Consider the following 25,744-nt stretch of genomic DNA (forward strand, 5'->3'; position numbering starts at 1 on the left):
ATAAATATTGAAGTTAATTCTTTTAGCAATGTGGCACACTGCATCAACACGAATGGTTTGTCTCAATATATCAGTCTACGCAACACCTAAAGACTACAGAAAAATCCATCCAGTAGATTCGATGTAAAGACTTTCTAAAATACTAGAAATATTATTTTAGAAATAGCTTTCTAAAGTACTTCCCACACCTTTCCATTTGTCTCCATAAATTTAAGGTTATCAGAGGCTGACTTAGAAAACCCATCTCCTTCCAAGGAACCACTATCCCTCATTTCTCTCAGTCTGAAGTCACAGATTGCTCACTCATGTTGCTCCACACCTTTCCTCACCTGTTTGTGTATGAACAGGAGCAGGGAGAAAGATTTATACCCTAAAACCCCGGCACATTTTCATCTCTCAAAACCCTACCTGACTGGATTTAGTGAAGTTACTTACATCTCAGGTCCCACACAGTGGGCACAAAGCAGGCACTGGAGGAGAACAGCAGGGAAATTAAGCCAAAACAACACCTTCTGTCCCTCAGTTTCACCTGAAACTCACCAGCTGTAGCTGTCCCAGTGACCCAAACAGCAGCAACGCCTGTTCCTTGGCACAGAGATCAATCAGCATAAATCTGACTATGTTCATACCAGCATCCAAAACAGGGTGGCTGCACTTCAGCTTTATTTTCAGAACCATCCTTGGCCTGTGCTAACTGGTAAAGCTTTAGTGAACACAGAACAAAAGCATGACAGGAACCATCCCAATTATTTAACAGTATAGACAATCACCCTCCCAGGCTCAGAAGCCTTCCCGTTATGTATGGAAATACCGTCATCATCTTTATTCTCAGCACACAGAGCCCACCACAGCTCACTTAATGGGCTCCTACAGACCACCTGGCTATTCATTTCACCATTGCAAAAATAAGAAGTGGAAACTATTGAATGTCTTCAGAATTCATTTCTAATCAACAAAAAATTATAAAAGTTACCATGCAGTAATTATAAGTTAATGTTACCACCTGATATCATCACAGGGCTGTGGTTTACGCCATCTGGATACATTTACTATCTACTTTTATAGTTTACACACACAAAAAAGCTATGAGTTTGAGTTTATAATGATTGTTGCTGGAATAACTGCAAGTCTTATTATCATCCATATGTACTCTCATCAAATCCACCTTAATGTAGCTTCTCCCTGGCAAATATACATGGGTATGTATGTGCATTCTGAAATGCATGTAAACACACACATGCTCTGCCAGTCAAGAATGACGCAGAAATAAAGGCTTTTAAAGAAATTGAAAACAATTAACAAATACAGCAGTGAGCCTCTGACGCTACTGAATGCAATCTATTTAAAGCATAACAGATAAGCAGGTGGCTTAGAAGAAAAGAAATTTATAAAAACCTCCCCTCTCACCAAATAGAACATGAATGTACTGAAGAAAAACAGTGCCATCTACTGACAACATCGGTTTTACTCATGTCTTCTGACAGACCGATCAGTATCAGTTTCTCTATGCAAAACTATCACAATATTTTAACTACAGGAAATGTCCCATGAACCAGATTGTGGCACAGATCTGTAAAGTCATATACATTTTGATGTAGTACCATTCATTTCAAAAACTTGCATGTTTAACTCCAAGCATCACAAGAGCTGTCAATGATTACCAGAAGTTACTTAGTCCCTCTGCTTCCTTCAAGGCTTTACCTCTGTCATCCTTGATACACTTTTGTCCAACCTGATTTTAAGTATCTCCAGTGAAGTATATTTATAAGCCATTCCTACACAGGCTATGTATGCATGTGTGTACATATCTCTGCTTTCAGAAAATTTTGCTAGCATTTAAACAAAACATTCTGACATTTAAGGTCTGTATTTCTAATCCTGCTAAAACTGTGTTCTCCCATTCTTTTTCAATGGCCTTTTACACACATGGCTCCCCCTCCTTCTGAGCCTTATTTCCCTAACAATGCCAATTTGTCAGTCATTCCCCATTATCACAATTTACAGACCATCATTTTTTGTCTGCTCCTTTAAACTCAATCCAGTTTGTCCACATCATCTAAAAGCAAGCCACAAAACTGGACACAATAATCCAGCTTGGCTTTTCTGATAAGAGCTGGAAAATTGGTTCATGTATCCTGTGTGCAATGACAGGTGGTGAAGCTCATAAAACCCAGCTAAAGTTCAGGTCTAGAAAACCTACTACTGTTTCCTTAACTGGACAACTTCTTTTCCTACGGAAAAAGATGTATCAGACTTCTGTTGTCGAGAACTTAATGTTAATTGTAACTTATCTCCCTATCTTGCATTCTTACATTGACAAAGTTTTGTTTGTTTTGTTTTGTTTTTTTTTAGTTTTTTTTTTGGACATTCCCATCAATAGCCACTAACATTTCTGACATCATCTCAGTTCTCTCATTCTTTAAGGCATCCTAGGACGAAGTTTTTATGATTAAAAAAAGTATGATTGTGACAATAAGAAAAAAGTCACAGCTGAAAAAAGGTGTCATTAATAAGCCCTTTAAAACCTGTACAACAAGTTTTCAAGTTGGTTATGTACATGAGAAAGTATTTTCAATACTGTTGCATTCACTTTGTCTATAAAAGATGTTTCAGTCTTTCCAAAGACTTGCATTATTTTCAGATGTGCTTCTAAAGAAAACTGATCAAGTTCCTGTTTTTAATGCTGAATCCTCTCAATGAAGTGGGAACAGCCTTATCAAAGAAAAACAACGCTCAGTCAAGAGTAATCTCTCTTTTCCAACTTTTATCAAAACTTGTAACCTTACAGAAAGGACTGTTAGGGCTTATCAACACAAGAAACTGCACTAGTGTAACTACGTCAATACTTTTTTTCCATCTAGTTATTTCAGATTGACTTCTTGGGGAGATAACACACAATATTTGAATCCAGCTTAAGTTTAAAACATGTTCCAAATGCTATAAATTAAAATCAAAGGCTTTCTTTGCACGTTTGAAAAATGAAAAGTTGCTCGTCTTCTCTGTTGTCAAGATGTAACCTACTTTTGATAAGAACTCAGCCCTCCAGCTGCCTCTTGCATCTTCTGCCAAAAGGATCAAATGCCCACAGCCCACCTGCAGCCTTCTGATAATCTTTAGAAAACAGTTATACTATTACTGTAAAAATATCCCACATGGAAAACCTGATAAGATCTACTAACAAAATAAGCACCTCAGTGCTTATGACTGCATTTGATTTGGTTACAGTTTGCTAATGAATTTTTAGTATATGGCAAAGAACTTTTCTTTTTAAATGAAATTTGAGGTCCACCTTTCCAAAACTAGACAGAATTTCATTTTTATAGTAGTAATACATTATATATAGGATACTATACGTTTCATCACCATCACTTCATATGTTAGTCACCTTACTCACATGTTATCAGGTCTGTATTTGACAGTACATTGTGTTGGGTCACATTTTAATGAAAAAAAAAGTTCCAAGTTCCCAAAAGTCTTAAGGAAAAAAATCATTTCAAGCATAATTGATATAAGCTTAATTCATGCTTATTTATCCAAGGTTCAACAATATTGAGCAATGAAGAAAAGCAAGTACATTTTTTTCCAGAAGCAGCAAAGCAAAACACCCTTGTGAAATCCTGGCATGCCTTCCACTCACTTCAGTGGGACAGCAGCCTCTCTCCTTGACTTCACAAGAAAACTTACCCTCTTTCAAGCCAGGACAAAACCAACACGAGCATGAATAATTTCCAACAAGACCCTTGCCTAGCAACTATGCTTTGGCTATTCAAGTGTGGTAATTATAGGAAAAGCGAGTTTTAAAAATTTGAAAGAAAGCAGAACATGAGAATACACACTGCTTGGTTATTTTTAACTGCAAACAGTGTCAGGTCAAAGTATCAACTAGGAAAAGCTGCAATCAGTGGCAGAACAAAGACCACCAATGACGATGTTCTGGGTAGAGGGTGCTCAATACTGCCTAGCCTTACAGTAACTGTAAGGCCTTTCTGTACTTAAAGAGGGTCACAGGAAAGGTTGGGACAAATGTTTTAGCAAGGCCTGTGCATAGGACAAGGGGTAATGGCTTTAAACTAAAATAGGGTAGATTTAGACTAGATGTAAGGAAGAAATCTTTTACAATGAGGGTGTTGAAACACTCGATTAGGTTGCCCAGAGAGGTGGTAGATGCCCCATCCCTGGAACCATTCAGTCAGGTTGGAGGGGCCGCTGTAGCAGTCTAGTCTAGTTGAAGATGTCCATGTTTATTGCAGGGGCGTTAGACTAGATGACCTTTAAAGGTCCCTTCCAACCCAAACTATTTATCATTCTATGATTCTATTCTATGATTCTATTGCCTACAGGAGAGCTGGGGAAGGACTTTTTACTAGGGCATGCAGTGATAGGATGAGGGGGAATGGCTTTAAACTGGAAGAGGGCAGATGTAGATTAAACATTAGGAAGAAGTTTTTCACTTTAAGGGTGGTAAGGCACTGGAACAGGTTGCCCGGAGAGGTTGTTGAGGCCCCATCCCCGGAGGTGTTCAAGGCCAGGCTGGATGTGGCCTTGGGCAACCTGGTCTAGTGGGAGGTGTCCCTGTCTATGGCAGGGGGGTTGGAACTCGATGATCTTCAAGGTCCTTTCCAACCTAAACCGTTCTATGATTCTATGATTTTGTTATCAAGCAGGGGATATCAGTCAGTGTAAAGGCAGAGTTGAAATGAAAGGCTAGGAGTACAGTTTGACAGAACCATTAACTTTCTTCATGATGCCCATTCTTGCACACTATATTGATTTCTTTTGTGCAAACCAGTAAAAGAGTTCACCCTTAACGAATAAGCGTTCGCTTTTTTTTTCTTTTTTAAAGAAAAAAGAAAAAAAAAAACAAAACCAAAAACCAGTGAACAGCAAACTAAGAAGCCGTTTCAGCACCGTACCTCATGTGCAGTATGCCGATGAGGGTGGCGGCCAGCTCGGAGGACATCCTGCCCATGATGCAGCAGCGGCTCAGGCAGGCGAGCAGGCTGGCGGGCAGGCAGGGCAGGCCCCCCGGCCGCCCCCGCCCGCCGCTGCGCCTCCGCCGGCAGCAGCACCAGGGCTCCGTCTAGCGGATCTGCCGGCACACGGACAGGGAATCAACACGCTGACATTGCCATTAGTTGTTCAAAAACAAACAAACAAACAAACCCCACACACATACACCCCACCCCACCCTAAAAGCTGGTGGCGCTGGGCAACGATTCCACAGCATAAGCACCTCATGCAAAACGCTGCAACGATCCTGCGGGGACCCCGCTCTTTTCTAACTACTCTGATTTAGTTAAGAGCCCACAGCGCTTGCTGAAGGGAAGACAATATAACAAACACCAAAGAGAGGAAAACACCCCCACAAACAAAAAACCACCCCCACCCCCCCTCAAAACCCCAAACCACAAGAAAACACAGAGAAGCAATACTACCAGAAGCAGATTTCACAAAAACTGAAGCTTCTAGTCTATCAGGTTAAAGTCCTGCTAACTTGAACTAAAGATTTTAATCTTTTTCCTAGCCTTTAGGAAATGACACACATAGTTCATTTTAATCTTTATTATATGGGACTGAACCAATCTCCGCCCCCACACCCCACACACAGACTTTACCTAGGAAACGCCACTATTTTCCACATACTGCAACTTCCCTGCCAAGTGATGGACAAAATTCATTATGCTGTAGTGTAAAAATCTTACCATATATTCGAGCAGCAGTGGCTTGTAAACTTTGTAATAACTCCTTGTTCGAACGAGAAGCAGCAGAATGAATGATATCAATCAGCTGATTTGAAAGCTCGGGGTTTCTCAAGCCAAGCAGAGCAAGCTGCTGAGGTAAGCCAGCCAACCAACGAGACAACACTTTACTTCGACTTCTAAAGAAAGAGGGAAAATTAGTTGGGGGAAGGAAAAAAAGCCAACAAACAAACAAATCAAAACAACTAAAACGCTACAAACTTACTCTTCCCAGTCTTGACTAAGTTGCTTTAATGTCAGGTACAATTAAATTACAATAAACTGCAATCCTGTGATTTGCTGAGAATATTTCACCAGAAGCTCTCAGCGGCTGCAGTTACATCAGAAGTATTTCTTTGATCCACAGGTGTTGCACTGCATATTTTCAACTCTTTCAGAAAGTATTTGTGTGAACTGACCATATGCCAGCAAAGCAACATTTTTATTTATCTTTAGTTTTACCAATGAGTTATGGGTCAGCCTAAAAAGCCACGAGACTGCTACACCCTCAATAGCACTGAACCCCCCAATCAAGCTGCTACTCTTCACACAAGACTTTCAAATTCAATTCAATCTTTGCTGACATCTTGCTTGTCAATTCAGACCTCTCTTAAAGCCGCATGAAAAACTAGAAGCGGTGGAACACAGCACCAAACCACCTTATTAACAAAGTGTATCATGTCAGACTCTCTCCATGTCCACACAGCCATTCATCACTTGTCAGGGAAGGCTATCATGTTGGTAAAGCATGCTTTGCTCTTACATACGTGCTAGCTTGTTCCTGATATTTTTTATATTTTTCACATATTAATTCCAAGCAAAGGGCTGCATGATCTTTCCGGGGACTGAGCCAAGTCTCATTGGCCCAAAATTCCTCAGACTCTCTTCAAGGTGGGTTAATAGCAGTCTTTTCCCAGTCAGAGAATCTCCATCAGTCGCCACGCTTTTTCACAGATGACAAACAATAGCCTCACTTTCACGAGAGAACTTCCTCAGCACCCTCAGGTACATCCCTGCAGATCTATCTGGCCCACGGATTTCACTCCATTCAGCTGATCCAATTCCTCACTTGCTAAATTTAAAGAGGCTTTTTACGTAGGACCCTACTTGTTCTGCTGGAGTGCCTAGCTTTCTGTTGGCTCTACCCAGAGCCTCAAGCAAGCACAACTGAGGTGTTTTGGCCAATTTAAACATGAGTGGAAGGAATCCATAGCTTAGGTTGCCCCTGGAGCTCTTACAGTTTGGGCTTTCTTGGGCATAAGTAACTACAAATAAAGTCAACTGAATGAGGTATCAAATGACCTTGTTCAAAGATTACAATACTTCCATGTATCTTCTGCTAGAGCTTAGTATCTTTAAAAATTACACTTGCTTTTCTTCCCCACAACATTAGTACACAGGGAACGTATAGCAGGAGAAAGATCAATCACAGGATTATTGTTTACAACTGCCTGGTTGAATTTTACATTAAAAAAAAAAAAATCCTGCTAGTTGCTAAGTGCACGAATTTTTGTTTTGTACAAATACACTTCTTCCCTCTTCTACCATTCCTTCAGGTAATCCAATTCTGGTTTATTTCTCATTTCTTGTGTTCAGGTAATGCTTCTAAACTGTATGTAACCAGAAAGTTTCTATTGGCACACTCCTGCTTTGTGTGCCTGTCATTAATGACAACGTGAAGTTTAGCTTCAAGAGAGCTCTGAGGAACTGTATAAGCAGACTCTCTGGGAGTTTTACCACTCCCACTGTTTTCACCTACGTTCTGTAACCCACTGTACACAGTTCTATTCTTTAAGTGAGATGCCATCTTTTACACCAAATCCAGATTGCATTGCCTGCCTTTAAAGATAATAGTCAAAGTTCTTACTATCTGCATTTTCACACACCAGTTCTCTCAAGTCTCTAGAATAAAATTTACCTAATCCTCCTCTTTTGCATTCATTTTAGAACATTCAACTCAATTTTGTTTACAGCACTGTTGTTTCCATATCTGAGGACTCTGACCATCCCTTGCGTTTGACACAAATTGTAACAATCCTTATGGAAAAATGTGACAAGATATTGAAGGACAGCCTTAATTCATCCTAATTTCAGATCCACTTCTTTCCTTATCCTATAGCATCATGGTTAAGAAGCTTTTGCTATTTTCACATCTTATGAAAAAAATAATTCAGCTTGACATTTAGCAATTGCTATTTCTAACCTGCTTGTCAGAAAAACAGGATTGCTTATCAATTATTTTTTCCTCATTTTCTTTAAGTGCTGTTAACCATAAACTCCCCCTAAAATATGGTCAGGAAACAGAAAATAAAAAAAAAAAACAAACTAACTTGGACAAGCTCTTCTCTAGCCTAAGATAAATTTTCGTTTGTATTTATGACTTGATTCTCCAGACCTCCTTCCCCATTCCAATCAACTGGCCTGTTCATACTTCAGGAAACTTCACCGATTAGTTTTTTTTTTTTTCTTTCCTTTAAACATTTTTGGTGCTGAGCTTTAAAACTTCACGACCTCCATTACAGGCACAACCTCCATTACAGCTCAGCTTTTCTTTTATTTATCCTTTCTATCTCAAACTGAAACAGTCTTCTAGACCAATCCTATCTTTCATGGGCTACAGTTTTTATGACACCCTAGCTTATCAAATCAAATATCATTCATCAACCAAAAGCATTTCATCAGCTTACTACCAAAGCAATGACTACATGAAAGAAGCTGCCAAGTATAAATCAAGAAGTTCAAAGTAGGTCTTTGAAGGTGTCAACAAGGATAGCATAACGATGATAAAATTATTTCATTTTCAAAAGACCTGACAAAATGCCTCACCAAAAACTTTTAAAAAGAAATTAAGTATCCATGACATAAGAGGGAAGGACCTTGCATAGAGAGATGAATTTTGTGTTCAACAGTAGGACAAGCCTGGAAAAGAGATAACTGAAGTGGGTGAGTTGGAGGTAGGCTCAATAGAGGTCCCAGATCACTTGACATGCGAATGGTGGATGGGAATAAAACGTTTGCTTTCTCTTCCCACAGAAGACATAGGGACTGGTATCAAATGAAGCTAGAAGGAGCCAGGATCTAAACAAAAGGAACTTGGTCTTCAGACAGCTGAGCTTTGCCACTCCTTGCCAGAAGATGCTGCAGTTCCTCTTGATTTGGACCAGTCCAAGGAATGACCAGAAAAGGTCATGGAAAAGACATCCACTGAGAGATACTAAACACACAAAAGCACAAGCTTCAAATAGTACGAAGCTTAGAGTACTGTAGAAAAATAATTCTTGCCTTCTTCCTATAGCATCTCACATAGGTCAGTGTTAAAGGCAGGTTGTGAGGCTAAATAGCCTTTTAAGTCTCTACCAGTGTATATATGCGTATGTATACACACGCAAACTGTATATGCATATATACACACAGTGACTATGCATATGTGTGTAGCAATTAGGGGTGAAGATAACTAAGATCAAGACCAAAATATTAATTCTGAACCTCGTAATAAATCAAACAAGTTTTCTTTCACAGGGCAACAACAGGCCAAAAGCTCCTACCTAGCCTTTGAATCAGATACACCTAAAAAATAAACAGCTTCACTTAAATGTCCTTGGAAAATGTTCCAATGCGAGTTCTGCTCCTCTTAGACTGCTCTTGACAAGCTTCGGAGAAAAAATAAAAAAAATAATAAATGAGGAGAGCAGTCATAGGAGGGCTGAAAGAGCTATGATGTCAAACTGAATGGAATAACATGAATGTCATCTAGAATCTACTGCGCAGTCTACATCTTGAAGAAATGAGAAAACCCACTTGTTTCTAAAGGAAAGAAATGGATCAGTACAGTACACAAACATCACGTCGTCTTAAAATGTCTTGTCAGCTGTAAGTGCAATTATCCTTTTTGCAAAGAATTTTTGAGATTTCATTCTTCTGTTACTAAAAATGTCACTATTCCATGTAGAAGACTAAGAGGAACAGCAAGAAAACTTTTATTTGTTATGTCTAAAGATAGAAAGTTAAAGCTTTCTAGATAGATAGATGATCATATAGAACTGGAGGAGATGCTCAAGACTTCCATGTAAGTACAGAAAACAATAGTTATGTAACCCCAGGTAAATTTGTCAGTAGGAGAAAGATTTCTTTTTCACTCTGGGTGAGAAGAGGAGGAAAATGGAATATTCCCAAGCTTTTTTTCCTGCCTGTCTTTCAAATTCCCTGTACTTCTTACAATGTTGATAAGGTAACGTTAGGTATTTCTGGCGGTAGATCTAATAACATGTACTTAGGCATTACAACAACGTAAGATTTAACAAAGCAAAGGAGTTGCAAAAGAGACCAATTTTCCCAAAGCCTGACTCTGCTAGTGGATACCAGTACTTCTGGGGGCCCTGGTTGGATTTTTACCTAGTAGCAGAAACAGGTATCGTGGGTATGATCTTATGTCCCTTGGCAGTTCTCAAAGGAGGCAGGATTAATGCAGCCTGATCTATGTTTGAGGTTTTTACGTAGCTGGAACCAGATGACTTGGCTGAAAAATACCTTCTGGAAAAGTTAAAACTTGGAGACAATTCGCACAAATCTTATGATGAAAAAGTGTAATAATAGCAATATAGAGAATAATCTCGTCTTACTTGAAGAAAATCAGATATCTAACATATGCACGAAACTGGGAACCCAAAAGGACTAGAACATTTTCTTAAACCTAGCCTCGCACCCAATACAATAGAAGAATACTTTTCTTAAAGAAATTAAGTCAATCTCAACTCACAGAAAACCTAAACTTTCAAATTTCAGTAACACAGCACTAAAACAGATTCCAAATGAAGTTCCATAACCATATAGAAACTAAGTATTCTACCTTTTGAAATAAATATACTATGTTGAAATGAGAAAGAATACATAAATGGTTTTTACCTGATTCTTTGAGTCCTCAAATCTTCTTTTTGGTAAACTCTGCTAAAAAATTTCAAAAGCAATGTGCGAACAGGAAAGAGGAGGTTCCTTTGCTGGTATAATGTATATACTGCTTTTATCAAGGGTTCTGTTGCCACTAGAAAGAAGATATATAAAAACCTGAAGTAGTGCTTCTTAATATTCTCATTTTATACATAGACACACACACACAGAATAGTTATAATCTGTATATGCAACTATCTACATTTAACTCCACAGGGACTTACCAAAATGTTTTAAAACAACTACTAGATAGACTTCTAAATCATTGAAATATCACCTTCTTGTGCAGCTTGTGAAAGAGCCATATCAACGAATAGAGATCACACGTAAGTGAAAACTTCAGACCTTCATGAAGACAAGACAGTGAACAGGTGGCAACGTAACTGAGTACCAATAAAGTCCTGCTTTCCACTCAAATTAGGCAACCCTGAAAAACGCAACTGCAAAGACACCACCATCCTTTTGTGGCATAACGCACAGGAGGCCGACTATGGTCTTATTTAATTTCTCATTCATTAGCTCTTTTTTGTTTTTTCTTCTATCTAAATTTCCCCTCTTGATTTCCATTGTGTTCTAAAAAAATTTTGATTGTAATGGCTCATTTTTTTCTTTTGCATTGCCTTCAAAAGACGACATACCCTTCCAGGCCCTTAATCTCAATGTCAGATAGGTTTTAACAAAATTAAGTGTTGTATTTTTGTTATGTACTATTTTTGGCGGTATCACCTGACACAATAAAGTTCAGAATTCCAAGAGCACCATCCAAAAAAAAAAAAATATCAAGGAAGAAAGCTTTTCTTCTTCCACAGAATCACATAGTGGCTGAGGTGGGAAGGGACCTCTGGATGTCACCTGGTGCAACACCCCTGCTGAAGCAGGATCAGCTAGATGTGGGTGTCCACAACCATGTCCAGACAGCTTCTGAATATCTCCAAGGATGGAGACTCCACAACCTCTCTGGGAAACCTGTGCCAGTGCTTGGTCACTCCAACAGTGAAAAAAGGTGTTCCTTAATGTTCAGGCAGCACCTCCTGTGTTTCAGGTTGTGCCCATTGCCTCTTGTCTTGTCAATGGACACCACTGAAAAAAGTCTGGCTCCATCTTCTTTGCAGTCTCCCTTCCGGTATTTACATACATTGATGAGATGCCCCTTGAGCCTTGTCTTCTCCAGGACAAACAGTTCCGGCTCTCAGCCTTTCCTTGTAGGAGAGATGCTCCAGTGCATTCATCATCCTCACAGCCCTGCGCTGAACTCTCTCCAGTATGCCCGTGTCTCCCTGGTATTGGGGAGCCCAAAACTGGACAAAGAACTCCAGGTGTGGCCTCACTAGTGCTGAGTAGAGGGGAAGGACCACCTCCCTCAACCTGCTAGTCAACAGTCCTCCCAATGCAGCCCAGGACACCGCTGGCATTCTTTGCCGCGAGGGCCCACTGCAGGCTCATATTCAACTTGGTATCCACCAGGACCCCCTGGTCCTTTTCTGTCAAGCTGCTTTCCAGCTGGTCAGACCCCAGCATGTACAGGTGTATGCGTTTTTTCCTCCCCTGATGCAAGACCTTGCACTTCCCCTTGTTGAACGATCAACCCATTTCTCCAGTTTGTCGTGGCTGTATTTCCTCTACAGCTAGTAAATGAATTTTAATCTGACATCTAGTCAGGCTTTTAGTACTGCACAGGAATTATATCGAAGGGATGAGATAAATTGTCCCCGCAGATATAGATTCATAAGGCCAAAAAAAAAAATCCTATTTGCAGTGAAATTCCTGAACAGCTGAATTCCTGAAAATACAGGATCAGCAGACAAGATCCATACATATTAATCTTCTGGACTGTCATGTAATTTTTTAAAGCTTATTTATTTTCTGCATTCCTGAGGAAAATTATTGCACTAAAATGGCCACTTTGGTGACAGAAACACCAGCCATTATCCACTATCTGGTAAGAGTTTGGTAGACAAAGGAAAAAAAAAAAAAATGTATCAATGTTTCATTACAAGGAAAAGCATGAAGTACCTGATTCTGAGTCTAATAATAGTTTGGAAACTACTTTCCTGAGTAGCAACTCTTCTGCTTTAGCTCAGCTGGTGAGACAGGCACATCTCTGACTATGGACTATTATTTGCCTTCAACAGGAAGCTGTATTTGGAGTGCAGATAGGAATGATTACTTATTATCTTTGTCATCAGGAACATAGAAATAGACAGATTCCTAATTAAAATGGATTTGGAAGGAGATACAACTCACTGCCAAAATAGATAAGGGCTATTTGACTTCTTTCCCATTTACAACACTAACAACGAAACCTGCTGCTAAGGGCGAAGCATTTTCTACAAACTCTACTTGGGTGCGTGGCTGTGGAATTCATTTCTACCAGACTGCTAAGACATAATAGACCCCTGTCACTTTTAGACTTACTGAAAGTTTTTGAGAAAAGTCCTACATCAATCCCTTAATAGACATGTCAAACAAGATCTCATCTGAAACACAACCAAGTAGCACTTGAAAAGAAAAAAAAACAAACCAAACTAAAATACTGTACTGTTCCTGCAAGTCACAACTGGAAATATGTTTTCTCCTGGAAAAGGATTCAAACCAAACATCTTGGAAACAGCTGTAGAATACCTTCTATCAGAACTATATTGGCATTTCATGTCGTCACAGAACTAGAATGGTCATCTGACAGTACTCAAGGGAGTCTACCAGCTATGTTAATAATTTTAAATAAGGATTGGCATATTAATATATCACACACCTCTACACCCTGGTAATTATTTTTTTCAATGAAGAAAAAACCTTCCCGTTTATAAAAATATCTTAAAAAACAGAAAATGGATACACAAATATATTAATACTTTGCATATCAACAGTATGACTATAACAGCATTCCTAAAAATCAAGCAGTTTCCAATGCCATACACAGGGATATGACCATGAAATTCAATTTACCTCTACAGACAAAATATATTATGATGTAACAACTGAGGATATAAGACGAAGTGACCTGAAAACGCTGAAATAACTCAAGCTCTTTGTCAGTGCAAAATTTTGCTTTACAGAAACTACTCATATCTTACCTTTGTTCTGCTGTATTTGCATTAGTCTCCAAGTCACACCAAGCAATCTGTTCACCTGCTTGCTATTCAGCTTGCTGCCGTCCTGAAGAGTATCTGTCACAAATTTCCTTATCATATCCAGCCAACCAGAATCCATCTGAAGCGTTGCAGTGCTTGCTAGTGAAACCATTATGTCACACAAGGTTAAGTTCAGTAAAAGATGGTCTACGCTGTTTGAGGATGTCATACAATACTTGTTGCTGAGGGGGAGGGTGGAAAAAAGAAAAGAAATTTAAAAAAAAAATATTTCGTGCCTTTTAATACATGTTACTTTGGTAGAAATTATACTATGTAGAAAAAAAAAAAAAGTTTTGAAGTTTTAAAGCCAATACCCATTTTAAAAGTCTTCATATTTGACATTTGGGTACTTGAAAATTTTTCTTCTGCCACCAAAATGTCTATTTCTTATCTTTATAGCTGCAGCAACAACCAAAGCTCTAAATCACATCTCTATGGCTGGTTTCTCCTGTTTGACATTTTTACTCTGGTGTAGCAGCACTTTTAGGCGACTGAAATCAGTAAAGGTGGGCTAAAAAAAATTAATCCTCAGTTTCACTCTCTTCTGTATTTCTTCTGTGAGGAATAACATGGGTTTTGTCATTATCACACAATGACAAAAAGCACCATAAACAGCATAGAGAAATCCATTTATCTACTTTTTTCCAAACTCACGTGGAATCAGAATCACATTTTTCACCATCACAATATTCTGTAGGACCACCCTGTTGCCTTACAGAGGTGTGAAAGACAAAATTAAGGGGTATCAAGAAAGGAAACAAGGGTATTGTGGCTTAACACACGATGCCAGAACTTCTCTACTTGATTAGTCACTCACAGTATAAAAAAAAAAAAAAAACCCAACCAAAAAACAACAAAGCCACAGCACTTATCTACAGAAAGCTGCACAATATGAATGCCTACATTCAGAACACAAAGTAGAGCTGTGAAAACCCAATAACAAAAAGCACTTTCACCTGTGCTAACGTAAGCGCAGTCATACTTCAGTTCAGAGCCAACCATTACAACATGAGCAAATAAATCTCAGCCTTTGTACATCACTTATACATGGCATAAATGCTAATAACTTTTTCATGTCAGAATATGTAGACGCTAAGCGCTATCAGTAGTACTGTGGTAAATTTCTGCAACATTTTGCAAATTGGAGAAAGAAGAAAGCCTCAAAATGTGTTTGAGACCTCCTGCTCCAGTGCTGCTTTGCGATACAGCACAGGCACAATGTGCCCCATCTCCCCTCCTAGCTGTATTTATTCAGCCCTGTAATACAACTATAGAAGAGTAGATGTGGATGAAAAATATGTTTTAACTATGTTTTGATGTAACTCAGCAGCCAACTAAAGAAAAGATGCAGAAATATGAAACTAGTCAGACTAACACAAGTCACCATTTAGCAATACGCAAATTCCCAATCAAGGATTCAACAAAATATTTTCATTTCTCTAAGACAATATTTTAATTTCTACGGGAGGCTATTTAGATGACTTCCTATACAATATTTTTACAAAGAACAGCCAAAAATTCTCAATTCAAAGCAATGCTACCTTCCTATAAAAACTTCTCTACAGATCTTCAAGGAATATGCAATAAAAAGGTTTCTTTTCCAACATTAAAAACTTAATACTGGATAAGCCATATGACTCACATTGTCTTGCTTATCTTATGAAAAAGCTGTAACACGACATTGATTTTATTCTTACCCTTTGTACGAATCTTTCTTTTTCTGCTTTACTGTTTCTTGTAAAGAATAAGGAAAATGACGCATGAAGTAGTGCTTGAAATCAACAAGGTAATTCATTCGAAGCCATAGTTCCTGTTAAGGAAAGCAGATGATAGACAGAAAACATGGTAGGAATTGAAAGACATCAATGCAATCATCTTCCAAAATCCATCACTGGAATCAATGAAAAACAGGAACTTTAGCTTCTGTTTGCAAGTTTTCATATGTATTTACTTTCACTGTGTATTTACACCGTGAAATCCTGTGCACGAACCTGAAGGTCCACAAAACAAGGGAGTAAAATTATAAGTCAAGGTTGAGTGACACCATTTAATCCAAACTGAACCAGTATATTTTCTTAGCGCATATTAATGTGGGTATATGCAATATAGTATTAAGCCAAGTGAGTTACAGATGTGAATTGAAAGTGCTTTTATATCAATTTATCAGGGTACTTAAAATCAGAGTGAACTCTGATTTACTTGCAGTGACTGTCCTGAGTTTTCCATTAAGACATATTCTGATACTGCCTTCATTTTGCCCCATCATTAATGTACTCATAGTACAAAGCCCACTGACACAAACCATTTTCCGGTAAAAAGGCTATCCTTACACAAAACAGATTTTTTTCAGAATTTAAAAATAATTTTACTTTGTGGGTTAACAGAGACTCACAGCCACCATTCCACAAACTGGCCAGCAGAACTCATCACATAAAAAGCTTGCACTGCTATCAAATTGGTCAGGCAAAATAATGTTTCTGATATTCAAGTATTAAGAACAGAGAATAACCATTAAACTATTCAAAGATTACTCAGTTTCCACTAGGCATATTCATAGTGGTTTTCCAAAGCGTCTCCAACAACCACTTTAGCCCATAAGTCCAAGGGCTATTAAATAAGCAAAGCTTACATTTTCAAACTGAGCCATTTGAATGTATTTTATATATAAAGGTGACTATAAAGGAAAAATAAGAGAAACAGTTGATCGTATCTAAAACACAATATGCTCAAAAAAAGACAAGTTGTATGGACATCAGATTATTTGTTTTTTCCAAAACATCCCAAGGTCATAATGCAACTGCGTGCGCCTGAAACGGCTCACATCTTGACAGAGGAGCACTCCTTTCATGCGACTGAAATGCAGGCTCCCTATGGCTAAGGGCAGCAGCTCTGCAGTACCCTACAGAGAAAGGCTAGGGGCAGCAGGCTGCCACAGGCGTTTACTTGGCCAACAGCCTACTTTCTGCCTGCTTCCAAGAGGCCTTCTACAAGACTCGAAAGGAGAACAGCATGTTTTGTTCAGACACACTGAATCCATCTCTCAGGTTGCGTATGTCAGGTGACTGGTCTAATGGAATGAATCCACAAATGATTTCCAGTAATTATTCTACATGTAGATTTTTGTTCAGCAAATGGACCTACAGTCCTACACGCAGGTAAAACAAACAACTGTCAAGACATTCCTTCCAACTACTCTCAATAGCCAAAATGGAAAGAGAAGAGTGTTCTTTTTCCAGTTTGCAAAATCTTTGGAAGAGCAGCATAAGTTACAAAAAACAGCAATACCCTCACCAAAGTAAAAGACAGACAAAATAATTAGGGCAAAAAAACTTCAAGGATATTTTCTAAAAGTCTTATTGAGGTTTTGATTCAATGTCTTGTGATACCACCACCAAGCATGCCATAATGTCTTGCGATGCTACCAATCGTGACACAACAATGTAGGTTGCACCGAGCAATTACAGGATCTCACACCACCGTTATCCTGACCTTCCCAAGGGTTTAGAGTTTGTTCATTTCCACACACACCCCCCTACAAAGTTTTTCAACACACAAAAACAAGGAACAAACAACTCCATTCTACCCTTTGCCCAAATTTATATTCTAGAGGTTATCCAGGAGCCAAAACGCTCTTCTCCAAAACCACTTTCAGTTTCAAAAGCTGTTGTGCTGCAGACTGTCAAGGATTCCTGTAGACTACCGGTGAACTCATGGCTCAGTTCAACAGATTCTTTTCTAGAGTAAGAGACTTGACAAAATCCAAACTCAAATTCTACTTAAAACCGAGGCTTTTTCTCTCTTAATAAAATATTTCCACTACTTCCAATCACCAAATCACTAGTTTCCGATCAAAACAAAATGAACTGTCATTATTATGCCACAGATCACTTCTCCCTTACCATTTTGTATGTTTCATCATGTCGCTTTGTGAGTTTCCACAATAAATGTATTATACTAAGCACTTGCTGCATAAGCTGCTGAGATTCTGATTCCAAAAGGTTTCCAAGAATGGGAGCTGATTGTGCAGGAGATGCTTCAATCCAGCACTCAATCAGTAATGGAATTATTATCTCAATAAAACCTTTTAAGTTTTCAGCCGAGGACAGGCCTTTTTCTGCACTGTCCATTACACTTGCCAGAGACCTAAACAACAAAAGCAAAAAAAAAAAAAAAGAAAAAAAAAAAAAAAGAAAAAAAAAAAAAAAGAAAAAAAAAAAAAAAGAAAAAAAAAAAAAAAGAAAAAAGATAAAGATCATACCTTTAAAAACAGATTAGAGAAATACCACTTTCCTGCTTTCTGAACAGGAAAAATCACTTTAATACGTTAAATGTTTGCTTGCTTTCTTGCTAGATATTCAGTAAGGACAAAAGGGAGTTCAAACCATCTACAGCAAACCTGCTCCCGAGTCTCCCTGCAAGTTTGTGTGCTTCTGTAACAACTTCTTAAGATTTCAGTATTTCCTTCCCCATTGTTATATGTCAAGTCTATAAAGTGGAGAAATATGATTTGTATTATCATATCACCTTCAACCAACAGATAAGAATTCACTGTACTCAGCACAACAAAATAAAAAAGCTTTAAGTTTTAAGCTTCTTGAAGCAAAATAATGAAACTGACTACGAAGTATTGTCAAATGCATGAGGTTTATTACAGTTAGTAACCATCTCCAGCTATAATAACATAATGGTTGTTCATATTAATAGGGGAAAAAAAATCATTCTGCAAAATCATAATTTTGATTCCCACCTGATGTTTAACTATATTGCTCTGGAGAGCAACTGGGTAGAAAATTATTAAAATTATCTGAGAATGAAGATAACCAAAAATTAAAAAAAAAAAAGGAAAAAAAAGAAGACACAGTTTAAATTTAAATAACATCTCCCATAAAGCAAAAAACCCAAGGACTTTTTGTTTCCCCCCCCGCCTTATAACACACTTTGTATTTCAAAAGGGATTATCAGTACAAATGACCAAATCCCGATCCTGGATGAACTCAGGCAATTTGTATCCATCTTAAAAAGAAGGTTCTTTAAAGAAAGAAACCCCTGAATAACTACTGCTAATTTTAAGTAATACAGAAGCTTCTCAAAGGGTTTCCAAATAACAAGAGCCCTGAAAAAAATAATAAAGGCAACAAAAATTTCGACTGATGATTTCCGACAGTTTTCCATGTTTGTTTTCCAACTCACAGCAGGGAATTCCCATCATAATTCTAACTTCCTAATATACATGAAATTGTACGTTGAACCTCCTGTTAAACTCCTTTCTATTTCAGTGATGTTCTTTAAGTGATTTTTCTTCACACATACACCCAAAATATGATCTGAAAAAGTATTTGCTTTCTTTCCACAGATAGGCAGGGAAGTTCTGTTTAGAAATATTTTAACTCTGTGTTCAATTAAAGAGGTAAAACAGTTTTTCCTGGTCAGACTGTCATTTCCAAATTATCCATTTAGTTATATCTTTCTATGAAGCTACACTTCTTCTCATGCTGTTGCAATCGCGTACAATATGCACATAATAGAAAATTCTACTCTGTCATTTCTCTCTGGTTGAAATTGGTATCTCAAGAAAATTAGTAAACCAAAACAAACCCAGGTATTAACAAACTGTAAAAGGAGCAGGCAGAAAACATCTGCAAAGGAATAAAAAGAAAATGTGAGACAAATGCAGGCTCTTTTTCAACGAAGGCAAGATGGGAGACAGAATTTATATCTCCAGCACAAAATAAAATGGACAAGAGGAAACAGAACTGGTCATCAGAAAAGAGTGTTACTTTTATCTTTAGTACCTACTACAACTATCAGACATCTTAGAATTTTATAAAGCTTAGTATTAACTGCGGCATCAACGTATGCAGTCAATTTAATTTATTTGTCTCTCTTTTGTTGCCCTGTGTCCCCCTTCTATGCCACAGACACTGCAGTAAAGACACCAGTTTCTTTCAGACTATAAAGCAAGTTTAGGGCAAATGGTTCTAACTCAGACATTTAACTCTCAGTCATCTAAAGACACAGTAGACAAATCCCATCTTCCAGTTACAACCACAATGCATTCTACAGCTTCACTGCACAAGCTGGCTGATACCAAGACCATAACCTCACTAAAAAAGCTAGGTTGTCCTATGAATGCTATGCCATGACACAACTATGCATTCAGCTGAGATTCTGAAACGTCAGTAATTGGCTGAAAGAGTTCTGAAGTAGTAGTCTTTAATTGTTTCTCTGAAAATAACACCTGATATTACAGCAGAGCTCTGGAATTTGAGCAATGTATTTCTGGGACACAAAAAAATCTCCCCATTAAACAAACAGCAAATGAAACCTAAGAAGCTGGCAACACGCACCTGAAGATTCCTACAAAAGTATAACGCAACCCCCCCAACTATTTCAGTACTTTTCTGAAACAAGGGATGGAAAAAGAAGAAAGAATCCATGCCAAAAGGGATACTCCACCCAGCTGCTGAAAGCATTTGTGCAAGCATACTTAGCAGAGCTCTCATGTACCTCTGCAAAAGAAGCCCCCACCTCTCAAGATAAGACGCCTCCAAATATTCAAGGTTAACTACAGAAAGGGTTAATAAAATCCAATTGCCAGTAACAGATGATGACAAAGTATTATTGTAATCTGTCCAGTACGCATTTGATTAGTGTGATACCCTTAGCAATACAGCTTCACTGTAGAGGGGGCTGATGTTAATTAAAGTGTTCATCTTTTTGTCACATATCTGTTATCACTATTCTTTAATGGTAAGGCGGCTCTCAGAAACACTACAAAGCATATTAGCTTCATATCGGTATAAAATACTATTGAGAGGAGCTGCAAGATATTTGTGTACCCCTTAAACTGTAATTTTTCTTTAAAATGCCAATATTTTTATAAAGCAGGAACAAACAAAAGAAAACTGTGTAACGTATCTGCCATTTGACAGTAAGCAGACAACAGAAATTCAGCAAAGGGAAGTCAAGGAAGTGTAAAAGAAACAGAAAATAAGGAAACAACTTTCTGATGCTTAAAAAAAGAAAAGTCATTGGAAGTTTTTATGGCTTAAAGTCTAAGCCAGGTTACTGTCCTCCTTTTTTGTGTTCACTGCCAATTGCAGCAAAGAAACTCAGCAGAGCAAATGAATTGTATTTTCCATGTCTATCTTATGCACAGGTCACTCAATATACATATTTATTCACTATGCTTTGTCTTCCATTTTGGTCTCTCAAGTCTTCTTTGCTTTCCTCTGCAGCTTCATTTTGTCCTTTCTCGGCAGAAACAGAAGCTCTACCATTTCTCTTCAGCACCACTTCCAGTTCAAAAACCGATCACACACCTTGGTGTCACCACATTTAAGCTGTGAAGGCTTTCCATTTTTCCGTACCTGAAATGAGTTTGATGCAAAAAGCAGCACAGTCAGCACATAAAGCAGAGGATATATTCTAATAATCTCCTAATTCACTGTAATCTTTAATTCACGCACAGTAGGAAGACCTAACGCACAACAATAAAGTCTTAAGATCTGCACTGTTGAACCATCCGGCATTCCAAGCTCAGAATCTACACTTTTTACTAAACATTAATACTGCAAACTGATTCTGCAAATCCCTTGCTGTAATCATTAGGTTATCAATGAGGTGCCATCCCTACCTGATGAACTTGCAAGATTAAAAAGATACAGGAACTTTAAAAATTTAGCATACTATTAGAGGTGCTCGGAAGTCTACTTTTTAAATAACAAAGCTGAAACTTACTTGCAGTATTAGTGATGAGGCCATCAATACATACACATCACAATTAGTTACTTATGGTTTGGTCAACTCTATCTACGGTCAGGACTTGACTATTTGTGCACTGATTTCTTTAAACACACACACACACACACAGTTTGAGATTTTGGAAGTACTCAAGAGCATTACACATGTTTTGCACCACCTATTAGAAGTAATTTGTCCTTGCAGTTATGGCCACAGCAGAGGCCTGTGAATGCCTGTAAAAGGCCACAGTTGGGATTGGAAGAGACAGAATTAAACATCTTCAGATTACTAGAAAAAGATTTTAGTGGCAAATACAAAAGCCACCACAGTAACTTCCACTTTTAGAGTTTTGCGGATACCCACTAAAACAAGCTGTACTGGCCCTTTGTGCAAAATTAATATATCAAAAATATGCACAAATCCAATAAAAATGAGAACATTTTAGTACCTTCTTCAGATGCCCCTTCTCTTTCGATTCTTCTGTCCTGCTGCCATCAGCTTGCTTTGCCAATCTCGCCTTGGATTCTAGCAGTGTTTCCTTCTATTCTTCTGACTCCTCCTCATGCTTGCAAACGCCTTTTTGAAAGTATTTATAACCACAAGTGGATCACGATGTTTCACCAAAATCTAGCTCCTCAGAAAAATGGAATCCAATTCAGGTGACACCAGATGTAAAGTTTATTTTCCTAGACCTTGGACACAACGCATCTTCAGCTATTACAGGGCATGGTATATCACACACTGCATATTATTCAGGGCACAATACAAGAATCCTCTGATATGTGGTCGTCCACAACTGGATGTTCCTGACTGCAGAGATGAAGTCCATAGGCCTGTTGTGTGCTCAGCACTGAATCCTTCCTCCTGCCTCAAGGGGGCTTCACTGGTCTAATTCCCAACTAAAGTTTTAGCTGCAGCAGACATTGTTGGTCATGACTGAACTCATACACTATGTTAACAACCACTTTTATGAGAATAAGCTGCAGATTTTACTTAGCTTAATGTAAATTTCCTATACCTACAAGTAATACACTACCTACCAAGAGGAAGCCTAGGAGAACAGGAATAGAATGGTCATTTGTGTGTCTCCACCACAGAGGTAAAAAACACCTGCTAATTCAGGCCAATAGGGAACACCTCTTCTGCACTTTGTTCTTTCACAGATATGAGACAGACATGGCAATGGATTAAGCGGTTGCATTTAGACCCTTTTCTGCCACTGACCTCCTAGATGAATTTGGTATAACTGCTTTATATCCTTTATTCAGTCTCCCCCAGCAGTAAAACAAGGATTGGGGTTTCTCTTCAAACCACCTTGATATCTATGGATTAGAAGTGCTGCATAATGGCTACACAGTTTCCATTTTTCAAATCATCATTCCAGGTCTCCTATCAGCAAGTATGTAACATCTATAGTAATGCATATCCATGAGGATGCCAATGTTTAAAAGGTACCATAAAGTGGGGTGGGAGATTCCCCTCTAGTTTGAGTGGGTGAATCAGAAAGGAGGAAAAGAAATGATGGTTAGTTATTTCTCCCTTAACCTCAACTCACATCTATTTAGAGTACTACTAAAAAACCACACAAACCTTTCTGTGACTAAGCACACTACACTCGCTTCCACATTCATCACCATGTCTCAGACGAGATGCTTTTTATCCACAGTGATGATACAAACCAGTGAATTGATTGAAAATACCTAGAATTCGAAACTCAGCAGAACTTCAGACAGCCAGACACATCTTATCACGCTGCCCTTTGTAAAAGGAGCTATGTTCAAAGAAAATAGACTCATAAACTTATGATAGACTTTTGAAGGTAAAAGCACGAACTTTCAGTAAAATTCATTATCACAGTATAAGAAACAGCTTACTTTCAATGTAAAGAAATTTGCCTGTTTGGCCCCAGGTCTATTTGATAACCTGCAACAACCTGTAGCCATCAGTTCTCATTAAAAAAAAATATGCTAGAGCTGGTCTTCCAGAATTAGTATGAATAGCATAAAATAGAGCTTTTATTTGATAACAGGAAGTTTCAAGATATACACATAGCACAATTATCTGACGAGTATTTCCATATTTTTAAGCCACCACAGTAAGACTGCACATTACACTAAATGCCCTAAAATATTGTTAAGGGACAATCCCACAATAAAAATTTAATTGTTGTCTTCAACAGCAACAAACCACAGTTTAAACACTGTGACCATACAGTTGACATTAATTCCCAACTTAGTTAACGTTTTCTCACCTCAGTCTAAATGATGAGTTGATCTTTGGTCGTAAGCCACCATTTTCAAACAGCTGTATATGCTGCTGATTATTTGCATGGACCTTCCAACTTATACATATTGGGTTCCTCACAGAATGAGGGCTATCCTTTTGTTCTTGAAGCCCTTCATCCTCTATTTCACTGGATCCATCTACCACTGCTTGGAGAAACTTCTTGAGCCTGGTAAGTACATTCAACCTCCACTGCTGAGAAGTTACTCTGCGATTTGGGTTAACAGAGAGCATCCAGGAAAGTTTCTCTCTGCTTTTCAGTCTTTTTGACAGTTGCTGGTGAGAAATCAGCTCTACAAAATTCTTCAACAATATAATGCTGCGGTCTGTGAGAAGAGCTGGGTACGCTTCCAATAAAACGTCCAAGACTTTCAATGAATCTTCCTGAATCCCCTCACTGATATGAGTCATGGCACTGGAGAGATGGGCACTTACCAAAGGGAAAAATGGAGCAATCTGTTCCGCTCTTATTTTTGAAGCCAAGAATTGCAGCAGGTGAACAGCTGCTCCTCTGACACCAGAATCTTTGTCTGTAAACACAGCTGCCACCTCACTTATTATATTTGAAAGGTGCGCATCAATTACAAATGGATACTGAGACAGAAGATCTTTGAGCCCAAGAAGTGCATTATGCTTAACCCCAGGACTATAGTGATGCATCTGTGAAAGCAGATCCTACAAGGAAAGAAACATACATACTTGCCATCATTATTTCTTTAAGATCTTTAAACTTCCTCACTTATTTCCAGCGTGTTTTTCTTAAACACTCAAAAATACAGCATCTATTCTTATGATGCACTGCTGTTCATAACAGCCTATGTTCAGAACAAATATTAGTTTAAAGCACAACAATGAACAAATCATCAAAATTCCATGACAGAAAAAAAAAAAAAAGACATCATGACACATCTTCGGGTAATTAGATGCTCCTCATTTGTAAGTTTATGCACAACCCTATTGACTTAACAGAGGGATGACCAAAAATAAGTCCTCTCACACTTATTCTCAGTAGAACTATGAAATTTCAGTCTCAACAGCTCTCTCCAGTTTAAGCAGAGAGCTGCAAGAGATAAAAGATGATGCAAAGGAAGGAAAGCAGAACCACCACCCAAAGAAATACAAGATTTTTTAAAAACATCACCTCGGGAAGTCTACTTTTGACTAGTTATGACCCAAGACTTTCAAAAACTGAATGTTAATACTAGATAATTAAATCAGTGTGCAACTTTAAGTTTTGCACTGCTGAAAACCTTTCCCTTCAGTTATATGCTGGTCCAGCAATTTGAGTCATTAAATTCATGGGTCAGCTTATTGTCAAGGTCAAAGAGGCTGTATTCGAATACTCTGCTGGGGTTTTTTAAGTTGTTTTTTTTTCTTTTTCAAATAAATCTCTTTTCCTAAACTCTGGTAATCATAGTAAACCTAGATGCATGACAAGCAATTTTCTGTCATTTCAGAATGTAACGTCACAGTATACCTTTATGTTAAGTTTTCTATTTTGTGTAGGAAGCACTCCATCTTCTTTAAGCTGCTCAGGAATTTGTATGGCCTTTGTTTTGAAGGTAGTATCAGTTGCATTCTCTAGTTTAGGCTTTTTTTTCCCAACTTTTAATTTCACTTTCTGGAAATCTTCTTGGTGTTTCCTTTTTTTAGTCATTCTGATTCTCTGCAAAAAGATATTCAGAATTTTATTTTTATTAAATATACTACAAACAAATATTTTTTTCCACCAAAGAGCAGCAACTTCCTAATGAAGGCTACTGTTTTTATGCTTTTTCCAAGTGCCCACTCCTAAGACAAGATGCTACGCTAAACAGACATGCAGACTGATCCAGTTCAGCTGTTGTTCTAGTGTCCAGAAAACATTCTGCTGGTCCTTTGGTTGTCTTTGCTCTGAAAACTACT

The 25,744-nt window shown here is 38.1% G+C and overlaps 1 protein-coding gene across 1 annotated transcript in view; it reads right to left on the bottom strand.

The window, feature by feature from the left end:
• TEX10 (testis expressed 10) overlaps positions 1 to 25,503 on the bottom strand; it is a 54,233-nt gene extending 28,730 nt beyond the window's left edge. The window contains 9 exon segments of the mRNA XM_009885884.1: positions 4,914 to 5,027; positions 5,029 to 5,089; positions 5,703 to 5,878; positions 10,641 to 10,776; positions 13,757 to 13,995; positions 15,511 to 15,623; positions 17,713 to 17,956; positions 23,808 to 24,514; positions 25,317 to 25,503. Coding sequence (XP_009884186.1) covers positions 4,914 to 5,027; positions 5,029 to 5,089; positions 5,703 to 5,878; positions 10,641 to 10,776; positions 13,757 to 13,995; positions 15,511 to 15,623; positions 17,713 to 17,956; positions 23,808 to 24,514; positions 25,317 to 25,496 — 1,970 coding nt within the window. The 5' untranslated portion in view covers positions 25,497 to 25,503.
• Positions 25,504 to 25,744: the final 241 nt, after the last annotated feature.

This window comes from Charadrius vociferus, unplaced genomic scaffold (assembly GCF_000708025.1).
Source record: "Charadrius vociferus isolate BGI_N301 unplaced genomic scaffold, ASM70802v2 scaffold195, whole genome shotgun sequence".
In the NCBI taxonomy this organism is placed as follows: domain Eukaryota; kingdom Metazoa; phylum Chordata; class Aves; order Charadriiformes; family Charadriidae; genus Charadrius; species Charadrius vociferus.